At 63.0% G+C, this 24,660-nt stretch overlaps 3 protein-coding genes across 3 annotated transcripts; 2 read left to right on the top strand and 1 right to left on the bottom strand.

Annotated features, from left to right (window-relative positions):
- The first annotated feature begins 496 nt into the window (after positions 1–496).
- CCDC154 (coiled-coil domain containing 154) lies at positions 497–9,737 on the top strand. The gene is given in 17 exon segments (XM_064362290.1): positions 497–898; positions 1,002–1,223; positions 1,470–1,481; positions 1,734–1,829; positions 2,149–2,272; positions 4,539–4,640; positions 4,723–4,851; positions 4,931–5,052; positions 5,422–5,548; positions 5,646–5,783; positions 7,070–7,193; positions 7,353–7,425; positions 7,753–7,870; positions 8,610–8,696; positions 8,930–9,114; positions 9,232–9,249; positions 9,251–9,737. Coding segments are annotated over 17 exon segments (2,046 nt in total). The 5' UTR covers positions 497–635; the 3' UTR covers positions 9,357–9,737.
- On the bottom strand, positions 9,258–13,377 carry PERCC1 (proline and glutamate rich with coiled coil 1). The gene is made up of 2 exons (XM_064362291.1): positions 13,347–13,377; positions 9,258–11,195 (listed from the first exon to the last, which is right to left on the bottom strand). Exon 2 carries the CDS (start codon positions 11,145–11,147, stop codon positions 10,338–10,340), a length of 810 nt encoding a protein of 269 aa, XP_064218361.1. The 5' UTR covers positions 11,148–11,195; positions 13,347–13,377; the 3' UTR covers positions 9,258–10,337.
- Positions 13,378–23,659: 10,282 nt separating this feature from the next.
- Positions 23,660–24,660, top strand: LOC105709701 (ubiquinol-cytochrome c reductase complex assembly factor 4). The gene is made up of 2 exons (XM_012441693.2): positions 23,660–23,737; positions 23,817–24,660. Exons 1-2 carry the CDS (start codon positions 23,706–23,708, stop codon positions 24,184–24,186), a joined length of 402 nt encoding a protein of 133 aa, XP_012297116.2. The 5' UTR covers positions 23,660–23,705; the 3' UTR covers positions 24,187–24,660.

The following is a 24,660-nucleotide window of genomic DNA, read 5'->3' as shown; positions in this document are numbered from 1 at the left end:
CCTCCCCCAGCAGCTGGAGGAAGCCCCTTTTGCCAGAGGACAGGTGTCTACCCCCTCGGGAATGGGCCCCTGATCCATCCAGAAGCAGGCAGTTGGGGGCCTGCGGGGGTGGGGGAGCTGAGGGCTCCAGGGCCACTGGCAGTTGGGCTGTGAAGCCACAAGTTTCTGGGGAGAGAAGGAAGGTTCCAGAACAGCCCCGCTGGCCCCCGACACCTGCCTCCTTGGGGCCCCTGGGAAGGCATCTCGACTAGGGCAGCGACTCATCCCTCGACACCCGAGGCCCAGAGTCTTCACGGGACTTCCTCCCTCTGGCCCCTGCCGCCCTGGCCTGTGCTCAGGTCTCGGCAATCTCAGAGGCCCCAGGCGCGGGTCACAGCCTCGGGCAGAGTGGCTGGTGCAGCCCAGGCGGCCATGTCAGGTGAGCCAGAGCCGAGGGCGGGGAGCGGAGGTTCGGGGGCCCAGGGAGGGGCCTGCCGTGGGTGTGGGAGTGGAGGCAGCTCTGCTGCTGACCCCAGGGCTCCCGCTGGAGCTGGCCATGTGGGGAGCCACCATTCTGCTGCCGCCCAGCGCTCTGTGTCTTCAGGCCCTGGACTTCTCTGAGCTGAGCCCATCGGGAGCCTGTATAACTCTGGGAGATGCGTTGGGCTCTGGGTGGTGGGCGAGGGTCCTGGAGCCGGGCCCCGAGGGGCGAGCTCCTAAGATGTCTCCTTGCAGAGCTGGCCGACAGTAGCCCCTCAGGGGCATTGGCCCTTCCCCGCCCACCGGCTGGAGGCCTGACCAGCCCCGAACCCTTGAGCCTGGAAGAGCTCTCGGAGAGGTATGAGTCCAACCACCCAACATCCACAGTCTCTGTCTCCGAGCAGGACACCGCCAAGCGCTGGAGCCAGCTGGAGCAGTGGTGAGCCCTGCGGGGGGCGCTGGGGACGCAGGACCACGCCGCAGCCACCGCCTCTGCTCCCGCCGGGGGCACCTCCAGACTCGCCCACTCTCGCCCTGGCCAGGGTGGTGGAGCTGCAGGCCGAGGTGGCCCGTCTGCGGGAGCACAAGCAGCGCTGGGAGCGCGCCACGCGGAGCCTGCTGAGCGCCCCGCTGCAGGTGCAGGCCCGCCTGGAGCTGCAAGGCTCGGAGCTGAGGCAGCTGCGGCGGGAGGCGTGGCCGGCGGCCCAGTCCCCCGAGAAGGAGGCACTGGAGGTGAGCGGCACCCCAAACCTGCAGGTCCAGCTGCCCCTTCCTGGGTGTTAGGGGCAGCTGCTTCTGCGCCTGGAGCCCAGCTCACCCCTGCTGCCCAGGCCCAGAGCTCCCCCGGACCAGCGGTGCCGGAGCTGGGTGGACTCTGAGGGCAGGTGTCAGACCCGGGTCTAGGTCCAGCCCACAGCCTCCTCCTCCTCCTCTTCCTCCTCTTCCTCCTCCTCCTCCTCCTCCTCCATCTCCTCCCCCTCCTCCCCCCCACCCCGTTCTCTGGCCTGCAGAATGGACAAAAGGTAAGCCCTACGCCGCGGCGGGAGAGCAGTGGCAGGGCTGGTGGGGGGTCCATTCCCCCGCGGAGTGTCCTGGAGTAAGGGGTACACATCCAGGTCCAGCTAGAAAGGGCCGGGTTTGTACACCCCTGGCCGGCCTGCAGAGACCCAGGAAAGCCATGGGAGGTGGCCGCGGGGGCCCCTTAGCTGTTCCGCAGCCCCCAGAGGCTGCTCAGCCTGCCTGGGCCTCTCGGGAGCGGCTTAGTTGTGTGCCAGGCTGGTGGAGGTCCGGGAAGCCCTGAGCCTGCTCAGGAGGAGGCAGGCACAGCGGGAGGCGGAGCGGAAGGGCGCCGAGCAGGAGGCCGGCCTCAGGTGGGCACCTGCCACCCGGGGCTGGCTCCGGACCTTGCGTGGGGTCATTTGAGAGTCCCTGGCTGAGCCAAGACATGGGTCTCCCTGCCATGCATCCCCAGTAAGCCAGAGGGGCGCCCGCACTCGGTGCTGAGCATGCTGGAGAGCCTGGGCCCGCTGAGGACCCTCCGTGGGGAAGACTCGCACCAGCCCTGCCCTACTCCTAGTGTTGTGTTTCTGGCTCCTCTGTTTCCCTGAAGTGGGTGGGTGTCGTCCACCTGCTGTGTGGCCGGCCTGTGGGCCAGCCTCACCCTGGTGTGACCGCAGCCGATGTCTCTAGGCTGGCCAAGCTGACCGACTTGCTGCGGCAGGAGGAGGAGGGCCGGGAGGTGGCCTGCAGTGCCCTGCGGAAGGACCAGGAAGACAGCAGCCGGAGGGTGGACCTGGAGGTGGCCAGGATGGAGGTACCACTGGGGCAGGCCCAGCCTTCAGGGGCCGGTCCAGGTCCAGCTAGAGGGCGAGGAGGAGACAGTCCTCCTGGCCGGTGCCGTCCAGTATGGCGGCTGCTCGCCACGTAGCTGTGTCCATTGAAATCAGCTGCGATTGTAGATGATTTAAAACAAAATTCTTCAGTCAGACGTACCCCGTTGCAACAGCTCAGGCCGTGTGCAGTGGCTTATGCCTGTAATCCCAGCACTTTGAGAGGTGGAGGCGGGAGGATCACTGAAGCCTGGGAAGTTAAGACCAGCCTGGGCAACACAGCAAGACCCCACCTCAAAAAAAAACAAACACTCAGTGGCCACATGAGGCCGGCAGCTGTGGATCCGGGCGCACTTCGCCCCAGGAAGCTGCCTGTGTCCTGCCCCCTGCAGCCTCCCCACACAGCCAGCGCCTGCCCGGATCCACAGCTCAGCCTCGAAGCCCCTTCCACGGCCACTTTCAGGCTTTACCTTTCTCTGCACACAAAGCAGCGGTCGCCTTTCTGAGGGCTTGAGTTCCTAGAACCCAGGGTCCCTCCCACCGTGGCCTTAGCAGGGGCCCCCACTACGGCTGGGGAGGGGACCAGGCAGCTGCACACTTCTGCAGCCCAGGCCTGAGCTCCACAGAGAGAGACTGGGGACTGTAGCGTGCTCCCCTGCGCACCAGGCTGCACGCCGGGTGTGGGGCCAGGACTGCCGGGGCGCCGCAGCTGCCACCCACATAGCTCCGCTGCCCTTTGGGAAGCTATTGGGTGGATGTGTGGAGCAGGCAGAGGCGCCGGGCAGAGGATTCCCGAGGTGCCAGGTGTAGGGGAGCTGCCGCTTATGAGGGCGTCCGCCTTTCCCTGAGCACGGGTGGCTGAGTGCTCTCTAGGGCCAGAGGCAGCAAAGCCAGGCCACCACTTGTTTCTTATTTTGAGACGAGGTATTGCTCGTTTGCTCAGGCTGGAGTGCAGTGGTACAATCACAGCTCACTGCAGCCTTGACCTCCCAGGCTCAAGTGATCCACCTGCCTCGGCCTCCCAAGTAGCTGGGAGCATGGGCACATGCACCCTGCCTGGGTAATTTTTTTATGTTTTGTAGAGACGAGGTCTCGCTGCATTGCCCAGGCTGGTCTCAAACTCCTGGGCTCAAGTGATCCTCCTACCTCGACCTCCCAAAAAGTTTTTTTTTTTTTTTTGAGACAGTCTTGGTAGAGGAGAGGAGGAAAAAAAAAAAATAATCTGGCTCTGTCGCCCAGGCTGGAGTGCAGTGGGACAGTCTCGGCTCACTGCAACTTCCATCTCCTGGGTTCAAGTGATTCTCCTGCCTCAGCCTCCTCCAGAGTAGCTGGGACTACAGGCACGCGCCACCACTCCCGGCTAATTTTTGTATTTTTGGTAGAGATGGGGTTTCACCGTGTTGGCCAGGCTGGTCTCGAACTCCCGACCTCAGGTCATCCGCCCACCTTGGCCTCCCAAAGTGCTGGGATTACAGGCGTCAGCCACTGTACCAGCCACTGCTTGTTTTTGTAAATAAAGTTTTATTGGCACACAGAAACATTCTTTACACATTATCACTGTCTGCTCTGGGGGCTGTGACCGCCGTGCTGAGAGGGTTACAACAGAGACCCCACGAGGTTGAAACGTGTACCATCTGGCTTTTTACAAAAAAATACCTGCTCTAAGGTGGCCTCCTAGGGGCCAGGGGGCCAACAGGGACTTGGGCAGAGGGGAAGCTTCCCGGGAGGTGCTCTCTCTGTGGCTGGCAAAGGGCCTGTGCCACCTGCCTGCTGTTTGGGCGCGTGAGATGCAGGGACAGGGCTGGTGGCATCTCCGCTCTCCCCTCCTCTTCAGACCCTCGGTGCAGCAGGAAAGCAGCCATTGGAGTGGAGACAGGGCCCCAAGGCTCTGGCCAGCCTGCCTGGCTCACCGTGCCTGGGGATGCCCACACGGCTCTCCCGCTTCCCTGCCAGGGCATGGTGGCGGCTGGGCGGCCTTCCCTGGGCAGCATCAGTGGTGCATGCCAAGCGTGTCTGGACCTCACGTGAGCGTGGCCTTCAGACGCTTCTCAAACCCGTGCCTGGTCGGTGTCTGGGTACAGAGTGCTCCTGCTCATCCTGGCTTTCTTCCGGCCGAGGGTGTGGCAGGCCCCGCTCTGCTGGGCTGGGGGACAGCAGGGGACTCCGACTCTGCTGGAGACCGCGGGCAGAAGCGGGACCGGCCGGGTGTCTGGCAGAGGCTGCCCACGGGACAATGTGCCCCTGCTCCAGGCCCAGGTGACCGGGCTCGGCGAAGAGGTGAGCCTGCACTTCCCGAGGAGGGAGCCCAAGCTGTGCAGCTTCCTGCAGAAGAGCTTCCTGGACCTCGAGAAGGTGGGAGCCTGCCTGCGGCCAGCCTGCCTGGTGCCCCCTTCCCAGAGGCAGACCTGTAGCAGACGGTGGGGTCTCCCCGCAGAGAATGAAGGCCTTGGAGAGCTCAAGGCTGAGGCTGGAGGGCAGCCTGTGGGGCGAGCTGGAGAGCCGGTGGGAGAAGCTGCAGGGACTGATGGAGGAGCGCTTGCGGGCCCTGCAGGGGCAGCCTGAGGTGGGGCCGGGGGGGGTGGCGGGTGGGCGGGCAGGGCCAGGGCCGGGGTGCGGGTCTCAGGGCGGCCTCCACCCCGCAGCGGGAGAGCCACCTCCTGGAGCAGTGCCAGGATCTGGATGCGGCTGTGGCCCAGCTCACCGAGTTCGTGCAGCAGAACCAGGTGTCACTGAACTGTGTCCTGCTGGCTGAGGAGAAGGCCTGGTGGGTGTCCTGGGGCCTCAGGTGCTGTCGGGCCGGGGGGACCCTGATGTCCCACTCAGGAGGGGCCATGGTGGCCTCTCCCAGCAGAGTGCTTGACCCCAGAGGTGCAGCCAGGTTCCGACGGGGCAGCTGTGCGACCACTCCTCCCGTGGGGACTCCGGCCGCTTGCCCAGCCTGCCCTCCCTGGGGTGCTCAGCTGTGGCAGTCAGCAGTGAAGCCCTATCTTGGTGGCACTGTGACTGCACCCCATCTTCTGATCCCGGGGTCTCCTGGGAGGTTCCAGAGCCAGCAGCCAAGCTTCCCTCCCGTGCCTAGTACTGAGGGTTGGGCAGGACCCGCTGAGGGCACCTGCGTGTCCCCAACCCCTAGGGATGCCAAGGGGTGCTTGGAGGAGAGCCAGGCCGGGGAGCTGGCCGCCTATGTGCAGGAGAACCTGGAGGCCGCACAGCTAGCCAGGGAGCTGGCCCGGCAGGAGATGCACGGCGAGCTGGCACTGGTGAGAGGAGGCAGTGTGTCATGTCCCCCACGGCGTCCCCCACACACACAGGATGGGCCCTTAGCCGGGCTTCCCCGCGCCCACCTGTCGCCCGCAGCTCCAAGAGAAAAGCCAGGCTCTGGAGGCATCAGTGGTGCAGCTCGCTGGGCAGGTGAAGGAGCTGCGTGGCCTCCTCCCAGCCCTGAGCAGCCGGCTCGACCTGCATGAGCAGATGCTGGGCCTCAGGCTGTCCGAGGTGCGCCAGGTAGTGGGGGGCAGGCAGGCTGGGGGGAGTCCCCACCGCTCGGCTCTCAGCCCACCATTGCCCCCAGGGTAGAGGCCTGACAGGCCTGTCCCAAGCCTCCCATCCCACCCAGCAACTGTCCCCAGGGCCTGGGGGACTCCGAGTCCCAGAGACTCCTGTGTGGGGCAGGACAGCCCCTGAGCGGCCTCGGTCCAGCACCTGAGGCCTGAGTTGGAACCTTGACCCACGGCCCAGCTATGCCGGCAGCTCGCAGAGGGGCAGACAAGCGGCCTCCACCGGCATGCGCATGTTCACTTTTTAACAGCTCTATTGAGAAGGCTTCTCTCCCCACGCAGCTCCCCCGGGAATGCATGCAGTTCCGTGTTCAGTCTGTTCACAGGGCGGGCCATCATGCCCACAGTTTCACTGCGTTCATCCCCCAGGAAGAATCCCAGCCCCGTCCGCGCTCATTCCCATCCCCCGCCCCCTGGCCACTCGGGCCCTTCCCTGTCTCCCAGGCCGGCCTGTTCTGGACATTTCCAGGAAACGGAGCCATGCACCATGTGGCCGCTTTGTCAGGGACACCCACGGGCGTCCTGTTTCCCCACTCCTTGGCTCATGCACAGAGCTTCCTCCCTTCCACTGCTGCGTGGTGCGCCTTGCGTGGACACCCTCCCTCCCACCTGCGTGGTGCGCCTTGCGTGGACACCCTCCCTCCCACCTGCGTGGTGCGCCTTGCGTGGACACCCTCCCTCCCACCTGCGTGGTGCGCCTTGCGTGGACACCCTCCCTCCCACCTGCGTGGTGCGCCTTGCGTGGACACCCTCCCTTCCACCGCTGCGTGGTGCGCCTTGCGTGGACACCCTCCCTCCCACCTGCGTGGTGCGCCTTGCGTGGACACCCTCCCTTCCACCTGCGTGGTGCGCCTTGCGTGGACACCGCTCCCAGGTTCCCACTCATCCACTGACAGACGTGACGACAGCCTGTGATTTGGGGCTGAATCCCACTGGGGCCAGCCCTGCCTCTCTTGGGCACCTGTGTGGTCAGGACAGCCCCACGGTCCCTTGGCTGCCTGGGCCCCCTGGCATGTGTGTCCCCAGAGCGTGCCTGGCTGGGCCATCCCGGCTGCCTGCAGACCGGTGCACAAATGTCTCAGAGTCGGAAGTGCGCATGGGGGCCGCCTGCCCCCCAGAGCTCCCTGTGTCCGTCTGTCCACCCAGGGGCCCTGTCCATCCATCCATCCATCTGTCCTCCCAATTTGGGAGGACACTGTCCCTCGCTGGGTGTCTGTATCCCAGGCAAAGACCGAATGGGAAGGTGCAGAGAGGAAGTCCCTGGAGGACCTGGCCAGATGGCAGAAGGAGGTGGCCGCGCACCTGCGGGGGGTGCGGGAGAAGCTCGACGGCCTCCCCCAGAAGGTGGGCGAAGGCACAGCCAGCCTGGTGCATTTAGCCTTGGTGGTGGTGTGGGACCCTTCCCCTCCCTGTCCTCTCGCCTCCTCCCTCTCCCCGGGGGCTGAGGCCGAGGCCGTGCTAGACTGGGCCCTGGGGCCACCCGCCGCTCCTGGCTCTGTTCGGATAGAGGGCGTCTCAGACAAGTGCCTGCTTCACAAGAGCGACTCGGACCTCAGGATTTCTGCCGAAGGCAAGGCCAGGTGCAGCCTCCGGGGCCCCGGGAGAGGGGCAGGGGCCCCACTGACCGTCACTGGGCTGGGCCAGTCCCCACACTCGCTGCTCGCCACAAGCCCCCCAGTGCCGTGACAGATGTGCTCACCCCGCCACCCCGGTGCTGCTCTGAGGAGCCTCAAGCCCTCCCTCTGCCATCTGCTGGGGACCTCCACTTTCCTCACTGGAGGGGTGACAGAGCTGATCCCCCTCAAGCCTCCTTAGCCCTATGGTGGCTGTGGGAGCAGCCCGTGTCCCTGGTCCTGGCCCTACCCCCGAGCACACACCACAGCCGGCCCTGGCATCTGGTGCCACAGGGAGCTCGAGGTGGGGGCCCTGCAGCGGGAGCTGGCCACGCTGCTGTCGTCTGTGCAGCTGCTGAAGGAAGACAGCCCTGGGCGGAAGATCGCGGAGATGCAGGGCAAGCTGGCCACGGTGATCCTGGGGCTGCCCTCGCTCAGCTGGGGGAGAAGGGGAGCCATCGGTCAGATGGGGCAGCCGTGCGGGCAGGACCCCCAGCCTAAGGGGCATTTTCCAGCCGGCAGGCGAGGCTCAGAAAACCAGCTGTCCGAGACTGGGCGCAGTAGCTCACGCCTGTAATCCCAGCACTCTGGGAGGCCAAGGCGGATAAATCACCTGAGGTCGGGAGTTTGAGACCAGCCTGACCAAAGCAGAGAAACCTCGTCTCTACTAAAAATACTAAAATTAGCCAGGTGTGGTGGCGCATGCCTGTAGTCCCAGCTACTCCGGAGGCTGAAGCAGGAGAATCACTTGAATCCGGGAGGAGGAGGTTGTAGTGAGCCGAAATTGTGCCACTGCGCTTCAGCCTAAGCAAGAGTGAAACTCCGTCTCAAAGAAAAGCTGCGCCGGCTTGTCTCAGCCTCTGGAAGTTCCAAGTGGAGGCGCCTGCTTGGAGCTCCCACACTGAGGCGTCTGCAGCCACGAGGGCGGGAGCAGCCCTGAGCCCTTGCCGGGTCCCTGCGGGACCACTCTCCGGCCACCCCTTCCTCAGCAGAGCTTGTCCCGGGCCCTGAAGCGGGGCAAGGGCCAGTGTGTGGGCAGGTGGCCCCTGCCCAAACTCTAAGCAGTCAACAGCAGGAGTGGGGACATCCATGCGGACAGCAGGACCCCGGCAGACCGGCCCTGTCTGTGCCCAAATGGGGGCCGTGTTTAGTTTCAGAACCAAATAATGAAGCTGGAAAACTGCATCCAGGCCAAGAAGACCGTCCAGAACCTCAAGTTCAACAGCGAGGCCCGGCTGGCGAGGAGGCCCCAGGCTGCCACCACCCGGTACCCACCCGCTCCCTCAGCCCTGCTGCCTTCCCGCCTGCCCCACGGCAGGCACCCACATCTGTCTGTCTGAGCGTCTGGCACTGGGCAGCATTTCCCTGAAGACAATGGCTTCTGGGCTCCAGGTGGGAGATGAGCCCCCTGTTTGCCATCCCCTGCCCGGGGGTCTGGCTCCTGGGTGACGCTGGCATCCCCATCCCGCAGCGCACACAGGAGATGGCTGCCCTGCGGGAGACCGTGCTGCGGCTGTGGAGTGAGGAGGGCCCTCGGGCGCCGCTGGGCAGCCGAAAGGCGCTCCCGTCCCTGGCAAGGCAGCAGGTCTTCATCAAGGACGTGGCGCCCGGCGAGGTGGCGCCTGTGAACTGCTGGGGCGTGTACCAGGCCGTGAGGTGGGCAGCAGGGATTCCCGAGCGGGCTCCTGGACCTTTGGGTCAGGGTTCGGGGTTGGGGGCGCCCACGGGGAGTGGCGCAGGGGTGCAGGGGCCACGTGCCACATCTCTGGACAGGTGGCTGCAGTGGAAGGTGTCTCACAAAGCTCAGGGCCCGTCAGAGGCCAGGAGGGGTCCCAGGGAAGCCCCACAGCCGGGAGCAGGTGCAGCAGCTCCCACCCTCACTCTTTATCCAGAAGTAAACGTGCTGGCCTTGTTCTCATTAGAGCTGAGGTTCCCTGATACTTGTCGGGGGACGGCCTCCCCAGGGCCTGCGGTGCTGAGAGGGGTGGTGAGGCCCCAGGCAGCGGGCTGCCCAAGCTTGGAGGGGCCCAGTCTCTTGATCCCACGACTCTTCCTGTCCTGACAAGCCCGGCCTGGCTGCAGGCCTTTGCTTTTCATGGCACCCCAGCCCCTCTCCCTCCCTGCCGGGCCCACTAGGGCTGTTCAGAGCCCCCCAGGGTAGAAGGGGCTGGGCTGGGGCCTGCACAGAGGCACCCAGGCCAGTCCCCGCTAGAATCCGCCATGAGCTGCCCCTGCCTGGGTTGTGAGGAGGACTCAGGGAAGCTGCCTGGCCTGCCTCAGGCTCCCTGCTCTGCCTCGCAGCCCCTCCGGCCCGGCGCCCCTGCAGGGAAGCACCTTCCATCATCTGGGGGGAAACAGCCCCTGTTTGCTCTTTCAGTCAGGCAGTGGGCCCCTCTTCCTGCCTCTCCAAGAAAGCCCTCGTTCATCCTGGGTTGCCGGCCCTGCCACATGCCGCGGGGGGCGGGGGGCCCAGGGGAGGGGCTGAGGGTCCCGGGCCACCCAGCCTTAGGGCGAGCAGGCAGTGGGAGGGCTGGCCGGGGACTCTGTCTTCCACGGTCCCTTGCCGCTGACCTGGAATCTCTGGGGCTGGCCCCTCAGCCTCCCCTGGAGCCCCCTGAGTCCAAGTCTTCTTCTGTGGGCAGGGCTCTGGGGGTCCCTGTGCCCCTCCAGGGGCTCTGCTGGGGCTGAAGGCCAGGGCATGGCCATGTCTGGGCACCGCCTTTGCTGCTCCCACCACGGCCCAGCCCTGGTGGCATCTGAGTTTGCCCTGTGGTGGCCAAGAGGGATGGAGGAGGCTCTTCCCAGGAGGACGGGAGGAGAGTCTTTTGCCTCAGGGGGCGGCCCCGCTGCAGCCAGCTGACTTCGACCCCGACCCCTCGCTAGGCCTCAGCTGGCTGTGCCCCTTCCAGGGCTGGGACTCCCCCACCAGGCAGCTCAGGACAGCCCTCGGCTGACCAGCTGGCCAGCAGGTCGCTGAAGTCCGGCGTGCCAGGGTGCAGCAGGCCCAGGGGACTGGGGGTCGGCTCCTTCCAGAAGGACGGGGGCAGCTTCCTCTGGGCCATGGGGGTGATATGGCCGTACTTCCGCTCCAGCCTCAGGCTCCAGCTGGCTGCCGCCCTGGGCCCCCAATACCGCCGCAGCCCATAGTCAAAGAGCTCGGCCAGGGGTCCCAGGGGCTGTGCCCCGTCCCCGCCGAGGCCCGGCCCGCGCACCTGCCCCTGAGGGACCCTGGGCTCCGGGGCGTCCTCGTCCTCCAGGGCCCCGCCGCGGGCCAGGCGCACCAGGTCTGCGTAGTAGAGCTCGCGGGCGGTGAGTCCGGCCGGGCGGCTGTCGGCGTAGATGTCGCAGGCGTCTGGGTCCTGCCCCTTGTTGTTGCGGCCAAAGTACCGCTGGATGTCGTCACTGATGAGCTCTGAGAAACGCAGCAGCTGCAGCGGCGTCTCGGGGCTGCTGGGACCCTGAGGGGCCGCCTCTGCGGTGGCCTCTGCCCGGCCTGAGCTCGGGAGGATCGGGCTGCGGCCCCCCAGCCCCTCGCCCTCCAGCTCCTCCTCCTCATCCTCCTCATCCTCCTCGTCCTCCTCGTCCTCCTCTGAAGTCTCTGGGGGCTCCGGATCTGAGGGCGGGAAGGGGCGGTGGCGCAGCAGGGGCAGCCGGAAGTCGCACAGGGGCCGGATCACGCCGGCGGCCATCTCCGCACTGTCCCGCGCTTTGGGGACCTCCGGGGCAGCAGGCGCTGGCTGGGGAGGGAGACTGAGGGACGGGTTCCCCGTCAGGCCTGGCCATGCCCTGGCCACCCACAACCGCTGCACTCGGAGCCCACAGGTCTGTGGCCTCCCCCGGAGAGCTCCCTCAGCTCCTCGGCTCCCTGGAGGTCCCAGCCCCCCACCTGTGCTTGGATCACCACAGCAGTGAGGTGTGGAGAGACAGGGTGGGCGCTGTGGCCGCGCGGCTGGGGCATGAGGGCATGGTCGGCCGGGGCTGAGGCCTGCTGGACTCAGGATGGCCACTGGCAGGAACCATGGGGTCCTGTTGTGGGGGCAGTCGAGGGCATGGGGAGTCGGGTGGGGCACGGAGATGGCGTCACTAGAATTGTGGTCACTGGGGAGGGGAGCACATTGGGTGGAAAAGAGGAGGCCCTGGGGACTGGGCCTGGAGAAGCCAGGCAGGTGGCCAGGGACCCTCGCAGGCCAGGGCAGGGGACTGGGGCTGCTGAGCCAGAGCTGGGTCCCTTGCTGGGGCTGCTGGGGCATCGGACCCAGGGGCTCCATGGTTCTTAATCAAAAGGGGGACATCAGCCATAGGGGGCCCAGAGCCCGTGCAGCCGCTGTGGGGTTCTTCGGGGCCATCGCAGTCCCATGGGAGCAGGAGGCAGCACCCCAGTGGCCCTAACTCTGTGATGATGGAGACAGCTGAGGTGGGAGGTCCCTAAAGGGGTGGGCTGCAGGGGTCGCTGCACCTGGCCGGGATCACTCAAGGGAAGCACTGGGGTGAGGGGCCTGGCAGGAGGGTGTCTGGGCAGTGACTGTGGGATGGGTGTAGCTCCCCTCTGGGCCAGCCGCCAGGCAGGGCCCACCACAGAGACCAGGGCTGCCCAGCCCCTCCTCAAGGTGTCCCAGGGCCAGGTAGCCTGAGCCCGTCTTGTCTGGAGCCTAGGGCAGGGGGGCAGACGGAGGGAGGAGGGCTGCAGGGAGGGAGGAGGGCTTCAAGGAGGGAGGAGGGCTGCAGGGAGGGAGGAGGGCTTCAAGGAGGGAGGAGGGCTGCGGGGAGGGAGGACGGCTGCGGGGAGGGAGGACGGCTGCGGGGAGGGAGGAGGCTGTGGGGAGGGAGGAGGCTGTGGGGAGGGAGGAGGGCTGCGGGGAGGGAGGACGGCTGTGGGGAGGGAGGACGGCTGCGGGGAGGGAGGAGGCTGTGGGGAGGGAGGAGGGCTGTGGGGAGGGAGGACGGCTGTGGGGAGGGAGGAGGGCTTCAAGGAGGGAGGAGGGCTGCGGGGAGGGAGGACGGCTGCGGGGAGGGAGGAGGGCTGCGGGGAGGGAGGACGGCTGCGGGGAGGGAGGACGGCTGCGGGGAGGGAGGAGGCTGTGGGGAGGGAGGAGGGCTGTGGGGAGGGAGGACGGCTGTGGGGAGGGAGGAGGGCTTCAAGGAGGGAGGAGGGCTGTGGGGAGGGAGGACGACTGAGGGGAGGGAGGAGGGCTGCGGGTAGGGAGGACGGCTGCGGGGAGGGAGGAGGGATGCGGGGAGGGAGGAGGGCTTCAAGGAGGGAGGAGGGCTGCGGGGAGGGAGGAGGGCTGCGGGGAGGGAGGACGGCTGCGGGGAGGGAGGAGGGCTGCGGGGAGGGAGGACGGCTGCGGGAAGGGAGGACGGCTGTGGGAAGGGAGGACGGCTGTGGGGAGGGAGGAGGGCTTCAAGGAGGGAGGAGGGCTGCGGGGAGGGAGGACGGCTGCGGGGAGGGAGGATGGCTGTGGGGAGGGAGGAGGGACGCAGGGAGGGACGAGGGCTGCAGGGAGCAGCCAGGGCACTGGGACAGGCGTTCCCCCAGGTCAGGATGTTTCCCCGCTGGCTGTCGGGGAGGTGAGCTTCGAGGCCTCCCGACATGGCTGGCCACACCATGGTCCTAATCTCACTTAAGTGCTGGGGTCCCCGTCCTGGGAGGCGTCCAGTGGCCTGAGCTCTGGACTTTGGGGCCGGGTGCTCACGGACTGTCCAGACGCAGGCACCCTCCCATGACCACCTGCCCCGATGCCTGCCCAGCCCTGGGCCAGCCCAACGCTCTGGGGGACTCACCCAGGGGTGGGTGGTCCCCGCAAAGCCCTGGACAGAAGGACTCACAGACTCGAAGTGCCCACGGCTGGCGGTCCCCAGCAGCCCCGCCCCCAGGCCCTGGCTCCTACCTGACCGGGGCCCGCAGGTCTTGCTCCACAGGCGCACCTCCACCTGGACACAAGCATTTATAGCCGGGCTCTGCAGCCGCCAGGGGCTGGCAAATATTTGGCGACAGCATTGTCATCGCAGACTGGGCAAATAGAGCCCGTTTGCTTTAGCGCCCGGCAACCAGGGCCCCAAGGGGGGAGCACACCCCCGGCCTCACCTGCACACGGCCTGCCCGGGGACCGTGGAGTGTTTGTGTGGGCGCAGCTGGCTCGCCCCCGGGCCCCCGGGCCCCTTATCTCTGCTGCTGACTGGGGCCCGGACCCAGCCTTGTCAAATAGGCGGAAAATTAAATTTCATGCTATTTTGAGTTCTGGAGTAGGCCTCTTTAGAGGACATCCTGTCTCTGCAGCCAGTAGGGTGAACGCCACTCCTGGCTGCAGGACGGCCCTGGGGATGGGGTGGGGAAGGGGGCGAAGTCCCAGGGACCCCCAGCCAGAGCCCAGCATGTGGGCTGCAGGGAGGGTCCTGGAGCGCCTGCCCAGCTCCCCCAGCCATCGGGCCCTCCTGTACAGCCGGGACCATCTCCACTGGCCCAGCTGTGACTGGGACGCCTGTGGGGGCCACCGCCGCCCGCCTGCCCAGAGCTCAGAGGTGTTTGCAATTGGTCATTAGTGGAGGAACCCCCTGCTTCCCTGGGCCCTCCCTTCTCTGCTACAGCCACCCCTGGGGTGGAATTGGGGAGCTGGGGACCCTCCCCTCACCTATTACTCCCCCAGAAGCACCCCAAGGGCCTCTGCCGCTCCCACCGCCTCCCGGCTCCTCCTGGGTGGCCCCAGCTGGTCCACTGTGGGGGCCGTGTTAGCTTCCTGGGGCTGCTGTGACAATGAGCGCAACCCGGGTGGCCGGGAACACAGGTCCGGAGGCCACAGTCCTGGGCAGAGCTCGCCAGGAGTTGCTGGCTCCCTGCCTCGTGGCTGTGTCTCCCCAGTCTCTGCCTCTGTCCTTACAGGGTCTTCTCTGTGAGTGTCCTCTGCCCTCCAAGGGGTACCCTGTCCCTGGATTTAGGGCCTACCCGGTGTGCCCTCAGCTTCACCAGTTACACCTGCAGGGCTGCACCACCATTTCCAAATGAGGTCCCATTCAGACCTGGCGTGGACATGCATTGTGGGGGCTTGGCTCATCCCAGCACAGGCGCCATCCGCGTGTGACTGTCCCTGGCCTTGGCATTCACCAGCTGTGCCCCCCACTTGGCACAGTGCTCTCCGGAGCAGCCCCCAGTGGCCCAGGTTGGGAGGACTCCACAGTGCCCTTCTCAGGGACTCCAGCTCTGAGGACGGGACAGCAGCCCCCAGCCTGGCCTGGCCCTGACACTCCCTGTCCCAAGCCCCAGCTCCTGAGCCTTCACCTTCCAGGGGCCCGGGTGACCCTCACCCTGGGTCCTCACCCCTGCACTCCAGGTGTCCCCCAGTGAGGTGGGAGACCAGCCCCTCCCACCCTGTGGCATCCGGCACACAGGGATTTGGGCAATGGGCCCGGCCGTTCCCTGCGCCCGGGGTCCCCTGGCTGACCTGTCCCGATTTCTCAGGCACCTGGACAGGGAGCTTCAGGCGGCTTCTGGGACCACCCAGCGTCTGCGGCTGCACTCAGGACCTCCGGCTTCGGAGGAAGGGACAGGAAATAAAAGGTTCAGCCTTAAGAGTGAGCCCTGCAAAGGCCCGGCTGGCGACCGCCACAGAGGGTCTGGGAAGCCGCCCGAGTCTCATGCTGAGGGGCGGGGGCACCTGGAGAGGCTCCAGTTCTAGGAGAGGCTGTGGGTGTAGGGCAGGGACAGCATGGGCACAGATGCCAGTTACGGCTTCTCCTTACTGCTCCTTCACAGGCAGGAACCAAGCCCACGCCAGGTGACCCACAGCCCAGGTGACCCCATGCCCTGGTGACCCCATGCCCCAGTGACCCCACAGCCCAGGTGACCCCACAGCCCTGGTGACACCACACTCCAGGTGACCCCATGTCCCAGTGACCCCACAGCCCTGGTGACCCCACACTCCAGGTGACCCCATGCCCCGGTGACCCCACAGCCCAGGTGACCCCATAGCCCAGTGAGCCCACACCCTGGGGTGAGTTGCATCTGGCCATACTCAGCCCTGAGCATCCAAACAGTCTAGGGACCTCTGCCCCAGGCCTCATGGGGGCCGCCCTGTGACTCCAGGGTCTGGTGACGCTTGGCCAGGCCCTGGCTGTGGGGTGCTTCGCCAGCCTCCCCAGCTCCCCTCTGATACAGCGTCAGCGAGGACCTGCAGCTGCCCAGGCTCAGGGAGGGCCCTAGGCCCCCAGCTCCCCAGATACAGCCCCTGCCCCTACTGACCCGGGGAGCTCCAGGCCTGGGGCCCTGGGTACACCCGCCCTGGTCTGCTCAGAACCCCCGGGCCAGACCTGCAGAGGGCGGGGGTCATGCTGCTCCTGGCTGTGGCCCCAGCGCCCTCTGCCGCACACGGTGGAGTGGCCAGGGCCTGCGGAGGAAGGGCTGGGAGCGGAACGGCCTGGTGTCCGGGCACCGCAGGCCTCTGCCTCGCTGGTCTCAGCAGGGATGGGGTCAGTAGGGGCCTGAGGGAACGTCAGTGGAGGACCCAGAAGGACCCCTGGGCCCCGTGTTCTGCCCTGAACGGCGCGGGAGGCAGAGGATGGCAGGCCCAGGCTTCGGGTGCAGGGGGTCACCAGCTGGCTCAGTGACCAGCCTCGTCTGTGTTGGACGGTGTCCTGGACGCCGAGGGTGAGGACATGAGTCACAGCCCCTTGTGATGGAGGTGGGTGTCGGGGCTCACAGCCTGGACACACCCGGCCCTGTGATGGCCCCAGGACATCCGTGCCCTAACGCCCAGCACTTCCACGGCGGAACGCCAGCGCAGGGTCCCCGTCAGAGGGAGGCAGGAGGCTGAGTCAGAGAGGCTGGAAGAGGCGACGCTGCTGGCTTCGGAGCTGGAGGAGGCGGCCAGGAGCTGGGATGCCGGGGCCTCGCGTGGACACCCAGGGAGCTGCCTGAGGCCGGAGCCCAGGGCTGTTGGTGCTAAGCAGGCAGCGAAGGGAAACCCGGGGTGGCCTGGAGGGCGAGGGCGGGATGGGGGGACTCTCACTGTTAGCATTCTACCCCTAAGTCCTGAGGTAGACTCGAGGCCTGGCGGGAGGTGACTGTGGTGTCTGGGGAGGCTGGGTGGGGCGGCAGCCTCTGGGGCATCAGAGACAGTGGAAAGACACAGGTCCCACACCACCTCCGGCCTGTGTCCCGCCTGGGGTTGGATGGGCGGCCGCAGCCAGGCTGAGGAGCGCAGGAGACCCCTGCAGTGGGGCTGGACCCAAGCAACTTCCAGCATCCGTGGCCACCATGCCTCTCACGGGGGTGGCGTCGGGCCCAGCTGAGCCCATGTGCCCACCCCGGCTCCCACCCCTGCTGTCCGGCTGCAGGCCCGGGAGGAAGGCGCTGCCCTTCCGAGTGCAGCAGGCTTGCTGCGCCCACTCACCCCATATTGATCGTTCTGGAGAAAATCAATAGCTCCAATATGCCGGCTCTCAACAGGCCCTGGGGCTAGTCCCCGCCGTGAGGCACGAGACGGCCGCAGCCTCCGCCGTGCAGGAGCGGGATGTTGGGCCTCCCGAGAAATGTATCTGTGTGCTTTCAGATAGTGGGTTTACGTCCCTGGGGAGGGAAAGGGGGAGGACGGGAGCAGCCGCCCAGGCAGTGCCAGCACCAGCACCACATGGACGGGCCAGAGAGGGCAGGGCCGCAGGGACACAGGCGCCCGGCACATCTGCTGTGGCTTTTCCCAGCTGGGGTCACAGCATTCGGGGCGGAGGAGAGGGGGAGATGTCCACGCCCACCAGCCAAAGCCCCCTGGGGGCAGATGGACACCTTGGAAGCAGGGTGTGTGCTCAGCTTGGAGTCCCAGCTCCTCCAAAGTGGGAGGATCCACTGGGCCCAGGAGTTTGAGCCCAGCCTGAGCAACATAGTAAGACTGCCGCCACAAAAAATAAAAAAATGTGGCCGGGCGCGGTGGCTCCCTCCTGTAATCCCAGCACTTTGGGAGGCTGAGGCGGGTGGATCACCTGAGGTCAGCGGTTTGAGACCAGCCTGGCCAGCATGATGAAACCCCATCTCTACCAAAAATACAAAAATTAGCCAGGCATGGTGGCATGTGCCTGTAATCCCAGCTATTCGAGAGGCTGAGGCAGGAGAATCGCTTTAACCAGGGAGGCGGAGGTTGCAGTGAGCCGAGATGTCGCCACTGCACTCCGGCCTGGGTGACAGAGCAAGACTGACTCAAAAAAAAAAGGGGGGGTGCAGATGTCCTCTGGAGTGGCTTCTGTCAGGAGTGGGGCCCCTCTGGTTGGGCACCTGTGTTAGTGTCCTGGGACCCCAACAACAAGCAGACACACTGGGTTTCCTCAGGGTTCCAGAGGCCGCAGGTCCAAAACCAAGGCGTCTGCAGCACCCTGCTCCCTCCGAGGGCTCCGGGAAGCCTCCGTTCCGTGCCTGTCTCCCCTCCCCTGTGGTTACCAGCAGTCCTGAGTGTGCCTGGGCTGTAGGGGAAGGTGTGAGCCTCCACTCCAGGCCTCCTCTCCCCTCCTTGTAAGCACCCTGGCCGTTAGATTTAGGGTCCACCCTAGTCCAGAAGGGCCCCATCCTGACTAATCATGTTGGCAAAGAACCTGTTTCCAGACAAGGTCAAGCTCTTGTGTTCTGAGGGATCATAAATTTGGGGTCTGTTGAACCCAGTCCCCACGGGGGGCTGAGTGGGAGAGGGGACGCCCATTTTCCACTTGGAGGAAGCCGCCCTTCCCAGGTGTCTCATTTCTGTTTGAGACTGAGATGAGCTTGGTGACCCCTCAGAGGCTGGCCCGCCCCCCGGGTGAAGCCACAGCCCCTGCTCTGCCCCCTGACTCTGCTGTCCTGGGGCAGCTCGTGCTTAACTGCCCCAAAACACCCCAACCAGGCAGCTGCACCAGTCTGGCCCAAAGGCTCCAGGCCTAACCGCAGGGCCCTTCGATTTCCACCTCCTCCAGGAAGACCCCCGGGCTGCACACCGGGATGAAGCTGAGCAGTCCTCCCCAGCCACACATGGAGCTCCCTCCTCCCACACAGTGGATGCTCCCAGGTCGCCACAGGGGGATTGGTTTGACAGTGATTCCAGGTGGGGTTCTGGGGTAGAACAGGTGGGGCAGGGCCTCGTGAGGAGGACCCGGGCAAACAGGTGCCTCTGTTGACACAGCAGCCCCAAACGCGTCCGGGCTTGGGCCGCCCAGGTGTTGCTGAGCTCGAGACACCTCCGGCCCCGCTTCCTGGCCTTGATGCCAAGAGCTCCTGGGGGAACAGAACTGGTCCCTGATCCGGCGCTGCTTCTGCCGGGACCCAGGGGCAGGATCTGGTGATCCAGAGGCGAGCAGATTCTGGCTCAGGGGAAGGGCTTGTCCAGGACCACCCGGCCAACACAGTGCAGCTGACGGGCAGAGGTCCCCTCCACCACCCGGGCAACAGGCAGACTGAGCTGCACCGGCCATCAGGGGCACGCCCTCCCGCTCCAGAGCCATCCTGAGAGGAAAGAAGCTCCCCACCTTCTCTGTAGGCACGTCCAGGCTTCCAGCAAATCTCACAGTTGGAATGGGTTTGAATTCCTCTCTGAGACTCTAGGCATATGAAATGATACGGTTTTGTTCTGTAAACATATTGCAAAAATAAAAAATAAAAAGATGGACCTGGGTGTAGTGGCTCACGCCTGTAATCCCAGCACTGTGGGAGGCTGAGGTGGGCGGATCACGAGGTCAGGAGTTCGAGACCAGCCTGGCCAGCATGGTGAAACCCCGTCTCTGCTAAAAACACAAAAGTTAGCCAGGCGGGGTGGCACACGCCTGTAGTCCCATTTACTTGGGAGGGTGAGGCAGAAGAATTGCTTGAACCCAGGAGGCGGAGGTTGCAGTGAGCTGAGATCGCGCCACTGCTCTCCAGTGTGGTGACAGAGCGAGACTCTCCCTAAAAAAAAATTAAAATGAAAAAATAGATTAAAACACACACACACAAAGAAATGACATGTTTTATTTTATTTATTTATTTTTTTCTGAGATGGTGTCTCGCTCTGTTGCCCAGGCTGGAGTGCAGTGGTGCAATCTCGGCTCACTGCAGCCTCCACCTCCCAGGTTCAAGCAATTCTCCTGCCTCAGCCTCCCTAGTAGCTGGGACTACAGGTGCCCACCACCACACCTGACTAATTATTGTATTTTTAGTAGAGACAGGGTTTCACCATGTTGGCCAGCCTGCTCTCGAACTTCTGACCTCAGGTGATCTGCCCACCTCGACCTCTCAAAGTGCTGGGATTATAGGCGTGAGCCAGCGCACCCGGCCTTGTTTTCTAAATTAAAAAAAAAAAAATTAGCCAGGCATGATGACATCCACCTGTAGTCCCAGCTACTTGAGAGGCGGAGGTGGGAGGATCCCATGAACCCAGGAGGTCGAGGCTGCGGTGAGCTGTGATCGTGCCACTGCACTCCAGCCTGGTCTTTTGAACAAGACCTTGCCTCAAACAAAAAACAAAAAATTAACTTGCTTCAGGCCTCAACTTCCCCGAGTTGAGAGAAATCCAAGCTCAGTGTTGCTGCAAAGAGCCTCCTGCCTCCCCTACAGGCCCACCAGGAGATGGGGATGCCAAGCGCTGGAGCTGAGCCTGGCGTCTTCAGGGGGTCCTGTTGCTTTGAGGCGCTCCTTGTCAAGCCTTCATGGAGAAGGATTAGTGTAACCGCCTGAAGGTTTCTTCCTGCCTGCTGCACGGACAGGGTCAATTCACTGAGACCACAGCATTGCGCTCAAGACCTTAACTGGCTCGAGGATGGCCACGCCACTCAGGAGATGGAGTTATGAGCAAATCAGTCTCCCCAGAGGCTCCAACGGTGAGGGCGTTTTCAAAGATACTGTGGTGGGACTGCTCTGTCTGTGGAGTAGCCATTTCTTTTTTTTGTGTGTGTGACGGGGACGGAGTTTTGCTCTTGTTGCCCAGGCTGGAGTGCAATGATGCGATCTCGGTTCAGGTGCTCCTCCTGCCTCAGCCTCCCAAGTGGCTGGGACTACAGGCACCTGCCACGCCCAGGAGTAGCCATTCTCTTCCTCTTCTTCCTTCCTAACAAACTTGCTCTCACTTTGCTCTCTGGACTCGCCCTGATTCTTTCTCGCAGGAGATCCGAGAACCCTCTCTCAGGGTCTGGACCACGACCCCTTCCCTGTAACATATTCTGGTGAACCACAGAAGGGACTATAGTGCAGAAACCCTCTTCCCCAAGGCTAACTTTGTGTAAAGGTTGGGGTCCTGTAACATCTTTCTGGTGAGTCCTAAAAGGATGATACTGAGGAGACCCCAGACCTATAGGAAGTAGCAGCACTGATTGGAGGACTCTGGGTAAGTGGGGGGGGTCCTGGGTAAAGAATGGGATTGGGTTAGAGGTTCAATTTAGGGGAGTTAGAGTCTCTCCTAAGACAGAGAGGGGGCCTGGTAGTGCACGCCTGTAATCCCAGCCTTCTGGGAGGCTGAGGCAGGTGGATCACTTGAGGTCAGGAGTTCGAGACCAGCCTGGCCAACATGGTAGAATCCTGTCTCTACTAAAAATACAAAAATTAGCCAGGCCTGATGCTACCTGACTGTAGTCCCAGCTACTCAGGAGGCTGAGGCAGGAGAATCGTTTGAACCCGGGAGGCAGAGGTTGCAGTGAGCTGAGAGATCATGCCACTGCACGCCAGCCTGGGTGAAAAAGCTCAAAAAAAAAAAAAAAAAAAAGGTCTGAGAGAGAGAAATTCACTCAGGAATGCAAGAAGACAGACTGTATGGCTGGAAGCAAGGTGGAGTCAGCCATGTCAGCTTTCTCTCACTGTCATAGTTTCACAAAAGCACTTTCATTAGTTGGTCCTTTTCTGTGGTCTGGTGAGGGCATGGAGGGCTTCGTGTGGGCCCACCATGTATGGTGTAACTTACACCTGGAATTTGTACACTTTGGGAGGTTGAGGCTTTAAGATCGTTTGGGCCCAGGGGGTCAAGACCAGCCTGGGCAACATAGCAAGACCCCATCTCTACAAAAAATACAAAAATCAGCCAGGTGTGGTGGCATGCACCGGGGGTCAGCTACTCAGGAAGCTGAGGTGGGAGAATCACTTGAGCTGGGAGGTAGAAATAACCGCCCAATGGGTTCACCTTGCCCACTGCCTAGACAGAGCAATAGAGAAAGAGTAATTCACGCAGAGCTGGCTGTGCAGGAGACAGGAGTTTTATTATTACTGAAGTGAGTCTCCCTTCCCTGACCATTTGGAGATAGGAGGTTTTCTTTTTTTTTTTTTTTTTGAGACAGAGTCTCGCTCTGTCGCCAGGCTGGAGTGCAGTGGCGCAATCTTGTCTCACTGCAACCTCCGCCTCCTGGGTTCAAGCAATTCTCCTGCCTCAGCCTCCCAAGTAGCTGGGACTACAGGTGTGAGCCACCACGTCTGGCTAATTTTTGTATTTTTAGTAGAGATGGGGTTTCATCATGTTGGCCAGGATGGTCTCCATCTCCTGACCTCGTGATCCGCCCGCCTCGGCCTCCCAAAGTGCTGGGATGACAGGCGTGAGCCACCGCGCCCGAACTGGAGATAGAAGATTTTAAAGATAACTTGGTGGGCAGAGGCTTGGGAAGTGGGAAGTTCTGATTGCTCACGTTGGAGATGAGATGGAATCACGGGGGATGGAAGTGAGTTTTTCTTGCTGTCTTTTGTTCCTGGGTGGGATGGCAGAACTGGTTGGGCCAGATTACGGGTCTGGGTGGGACCAGCTGATCCATCCAGTGGCATCTGCAAAATATCTCAGGCACTGATCTTAGGCTTCACAATGTTATCCCTGGCAGCAATGTGGGGAGGAGGTTCAGACGAGAGGTCAGAGGCTGCATGACCCCTAAACCGTAACTTCTAATTTTTTTTTTTGAGACGGAATCTTGTCCTGTCACACAGGCTGGAGTGCAATGGCATAATCTCAGCTCACTGCAACTTCCGCCTCCTGCCTCAGCAATTCTCCCTTCTCAGCCTCCCGAGTAGCTGGGATTACAGGTGCCCAACACCACACCTGGCTAATTTTTGTACTTTCAGTAACAGACGGGGTTTCACCATGTTGGCCAGGCTGGTCTCAAACTCGTGACCTCGTGATCCGCCCGTCTCGGCCTCCCAAAGTGCTGGGATTACAGGCGTGAGCCACCGCGCCCGGCCAATTTCTAATTTTATAGCTAATGTATTAGCCCTGTAAAAGCAGACTGGGGCCGGGCGCGGTGGCTCAAGCCTGTAATCCCAGCACTTTGGGAGGCCGAGGTGGGTGGATCACGAGGTCAAGAGATCGAGACCATCCTGGTCAACATGGTGAAACCCCGTCTCTACTAATACAAAAAATTAGCTGGGCATGGTGGCACGTGCCTGTAATCCCAGCTACTCAGGAGGCTGAGGCAGGAGAATTGCCTGAACCCAGGAGGCGGAGGTTGCGGTGAGCCGAGATCGCGCCATTGCACTCCAGCCTGGGTAACAAGAGTGAAACTCCGTCTCAAAAAAAAAAAAAAAAAAAAAAAGCAGACTGGGACTCAGTCAAGGAGGTCTTTTCTGGAAAGGAATGTTACCAATTTTGTTTCAGAGTCAAACCATGAACTGAAATCCTTCCCACAGTTAGTTCCGCCTACGCCTAGGAATGAACAAGGACAGCTTAAGGGTTAGAAGCAGGATGGAGCCCCTTAGGTTTGATCCCCTTCACTGTCATCACTTCCTCAGTTATAATTTTTGCAAAGGAGGTTTCAGAGACCGCATTGATGTGAGATCGCGCCACTGCACTCCAGCCTGGGCGACGGAGCGAGTCCCTGTCTCATGAAAAGAACGAAAGGGGGAAAAAAGAAAGACAGGGCGGCCCCAAGTCCAGGGGAGAAGCCTGCACAGAGGTGCGGGCGCCCAGCCCAGGGCGGGCAGGGCAGGGCTGACGGCGCGGACCCGCACAGGCCGGTTGAGACTATTCTGAGGCGAACACAGACCTAACTCTCTGAGGACAATGCCCGCCCCGCGGCGCCCCGCCTCTCCTTGGAGACCAGGGACCGGGGTCTGGGTCCTAGCCGAAAGGGACAGATAACTACATTTCCCGGCATGCCCTCGCGCTCTCCAGGGGCGCTAGAGTCTGCGACGGAAAGAGCTCGCCGCAGAGAAACGTCATTTCCGCTGCGCTACTGGACCCACGTTCTGTAGTCGTGAACGCCGGCCTGGTATGGCGTCCGGTTTCCGGTTTCCGGTTTCCGGTTCGGGCGACGGAGGTGACGCAATCACAACGCGCCACGGCGCCGAGCGCGGAGTCTAGGCAGCAATGAGCCAAGTCCTGTGTGCACCGGCGGCTGGGTGAGCTCCTCAAGGTCTCCGAGGGCCGAGGGCGGGCACTGGCGGGCGGGCGGAGCGCTTACTGTTATCTCTCTTCCAGGGCCGTCAGGGCGCTGAGGCTCATGGGTTGGGTTTCCCGAAGCCTTCATCCACTGCCCGGTTCCCGGGATCAGGCCCAACCCGCCGCCGAGGAAGAGGATGACCCTGACCGCCCCATTAAGTTTTCCTCCAGCAAAGCTAACCCGCGCCTCTGGACGGTTGACCATTCCATGGGAAAGGGATATCAGCGGCCCTGGTGGCAGGTGCTGCCCATCAGCTTCTCCCTCATGGCTCTGGTCATCTGGTGCTACCTGAGGGAAGAGACCGAGACGGACCAGTGGTTGAGACGGCTGTTGGGAGAAGAGGTGCCAGAGCCCAGTGATCGTTCTGAGGGGCCTGAAACTCCAGCTGCCTCCGGAGCGAGAACTTGACGGGGTGCCCGCTGGGGCTGGCAGGAAGTGAGCCAGCAGCCGGCCTTCCGATTTGACCTTAACTGTCCTGGCTATGCGTGCGTCCTCAGCACTGAACGACTTGGATGGTGGATGGGGAACTTGTCTGTGCTGATCGTAGTGGAGGCGGAGCAGAATCTCAGCAGATTGGAACCTGCTCTTGCCTGGCGCTTGATGTCCGAGGATTCCATCCACAAGACTTTTCCGATCCTTAGGAAGAGTTTCAGTTGCACTGTGTGTTGTTGGATTTCCCATGTCTTTGTATAACATAATCATGTTTGCAAAGCAGTTCTGGTCACACTTGTAATCCAGTGTTAGTTTGCAGGTAATTTGCTTTCTGAGAGAATTATCTAGCAGAAGTGTTAAACTTTCTCATGTGCTCTGGCCTGTGTAAATAACACTTCTCCGTGTTAGTTTTGCACAATAACAAATCGAAAATAAATTTTAATTTTATTA

Source organism: Aotus nancymaae, unplaced genomic scaffold (genome assembly GCF_030222135.1).
Source record: "Aotus nancymaae isolate 86718 unplaced genomic scaffold, 86718_ANA_hifiasm-v0.15.2.pri h1tg000049l, whole genome shotgun sequence".
NCBI lineage: Eukaryota > Metazoa > Chordata > Mammalia > Primates > Aotidae > Aotus > Aotus nancymaae.
The sequence above is the reverse complement of the archived record's forward strand: the minus strand, read 5'-3'. Positions and strand labels throughout refer to the sequence as shown.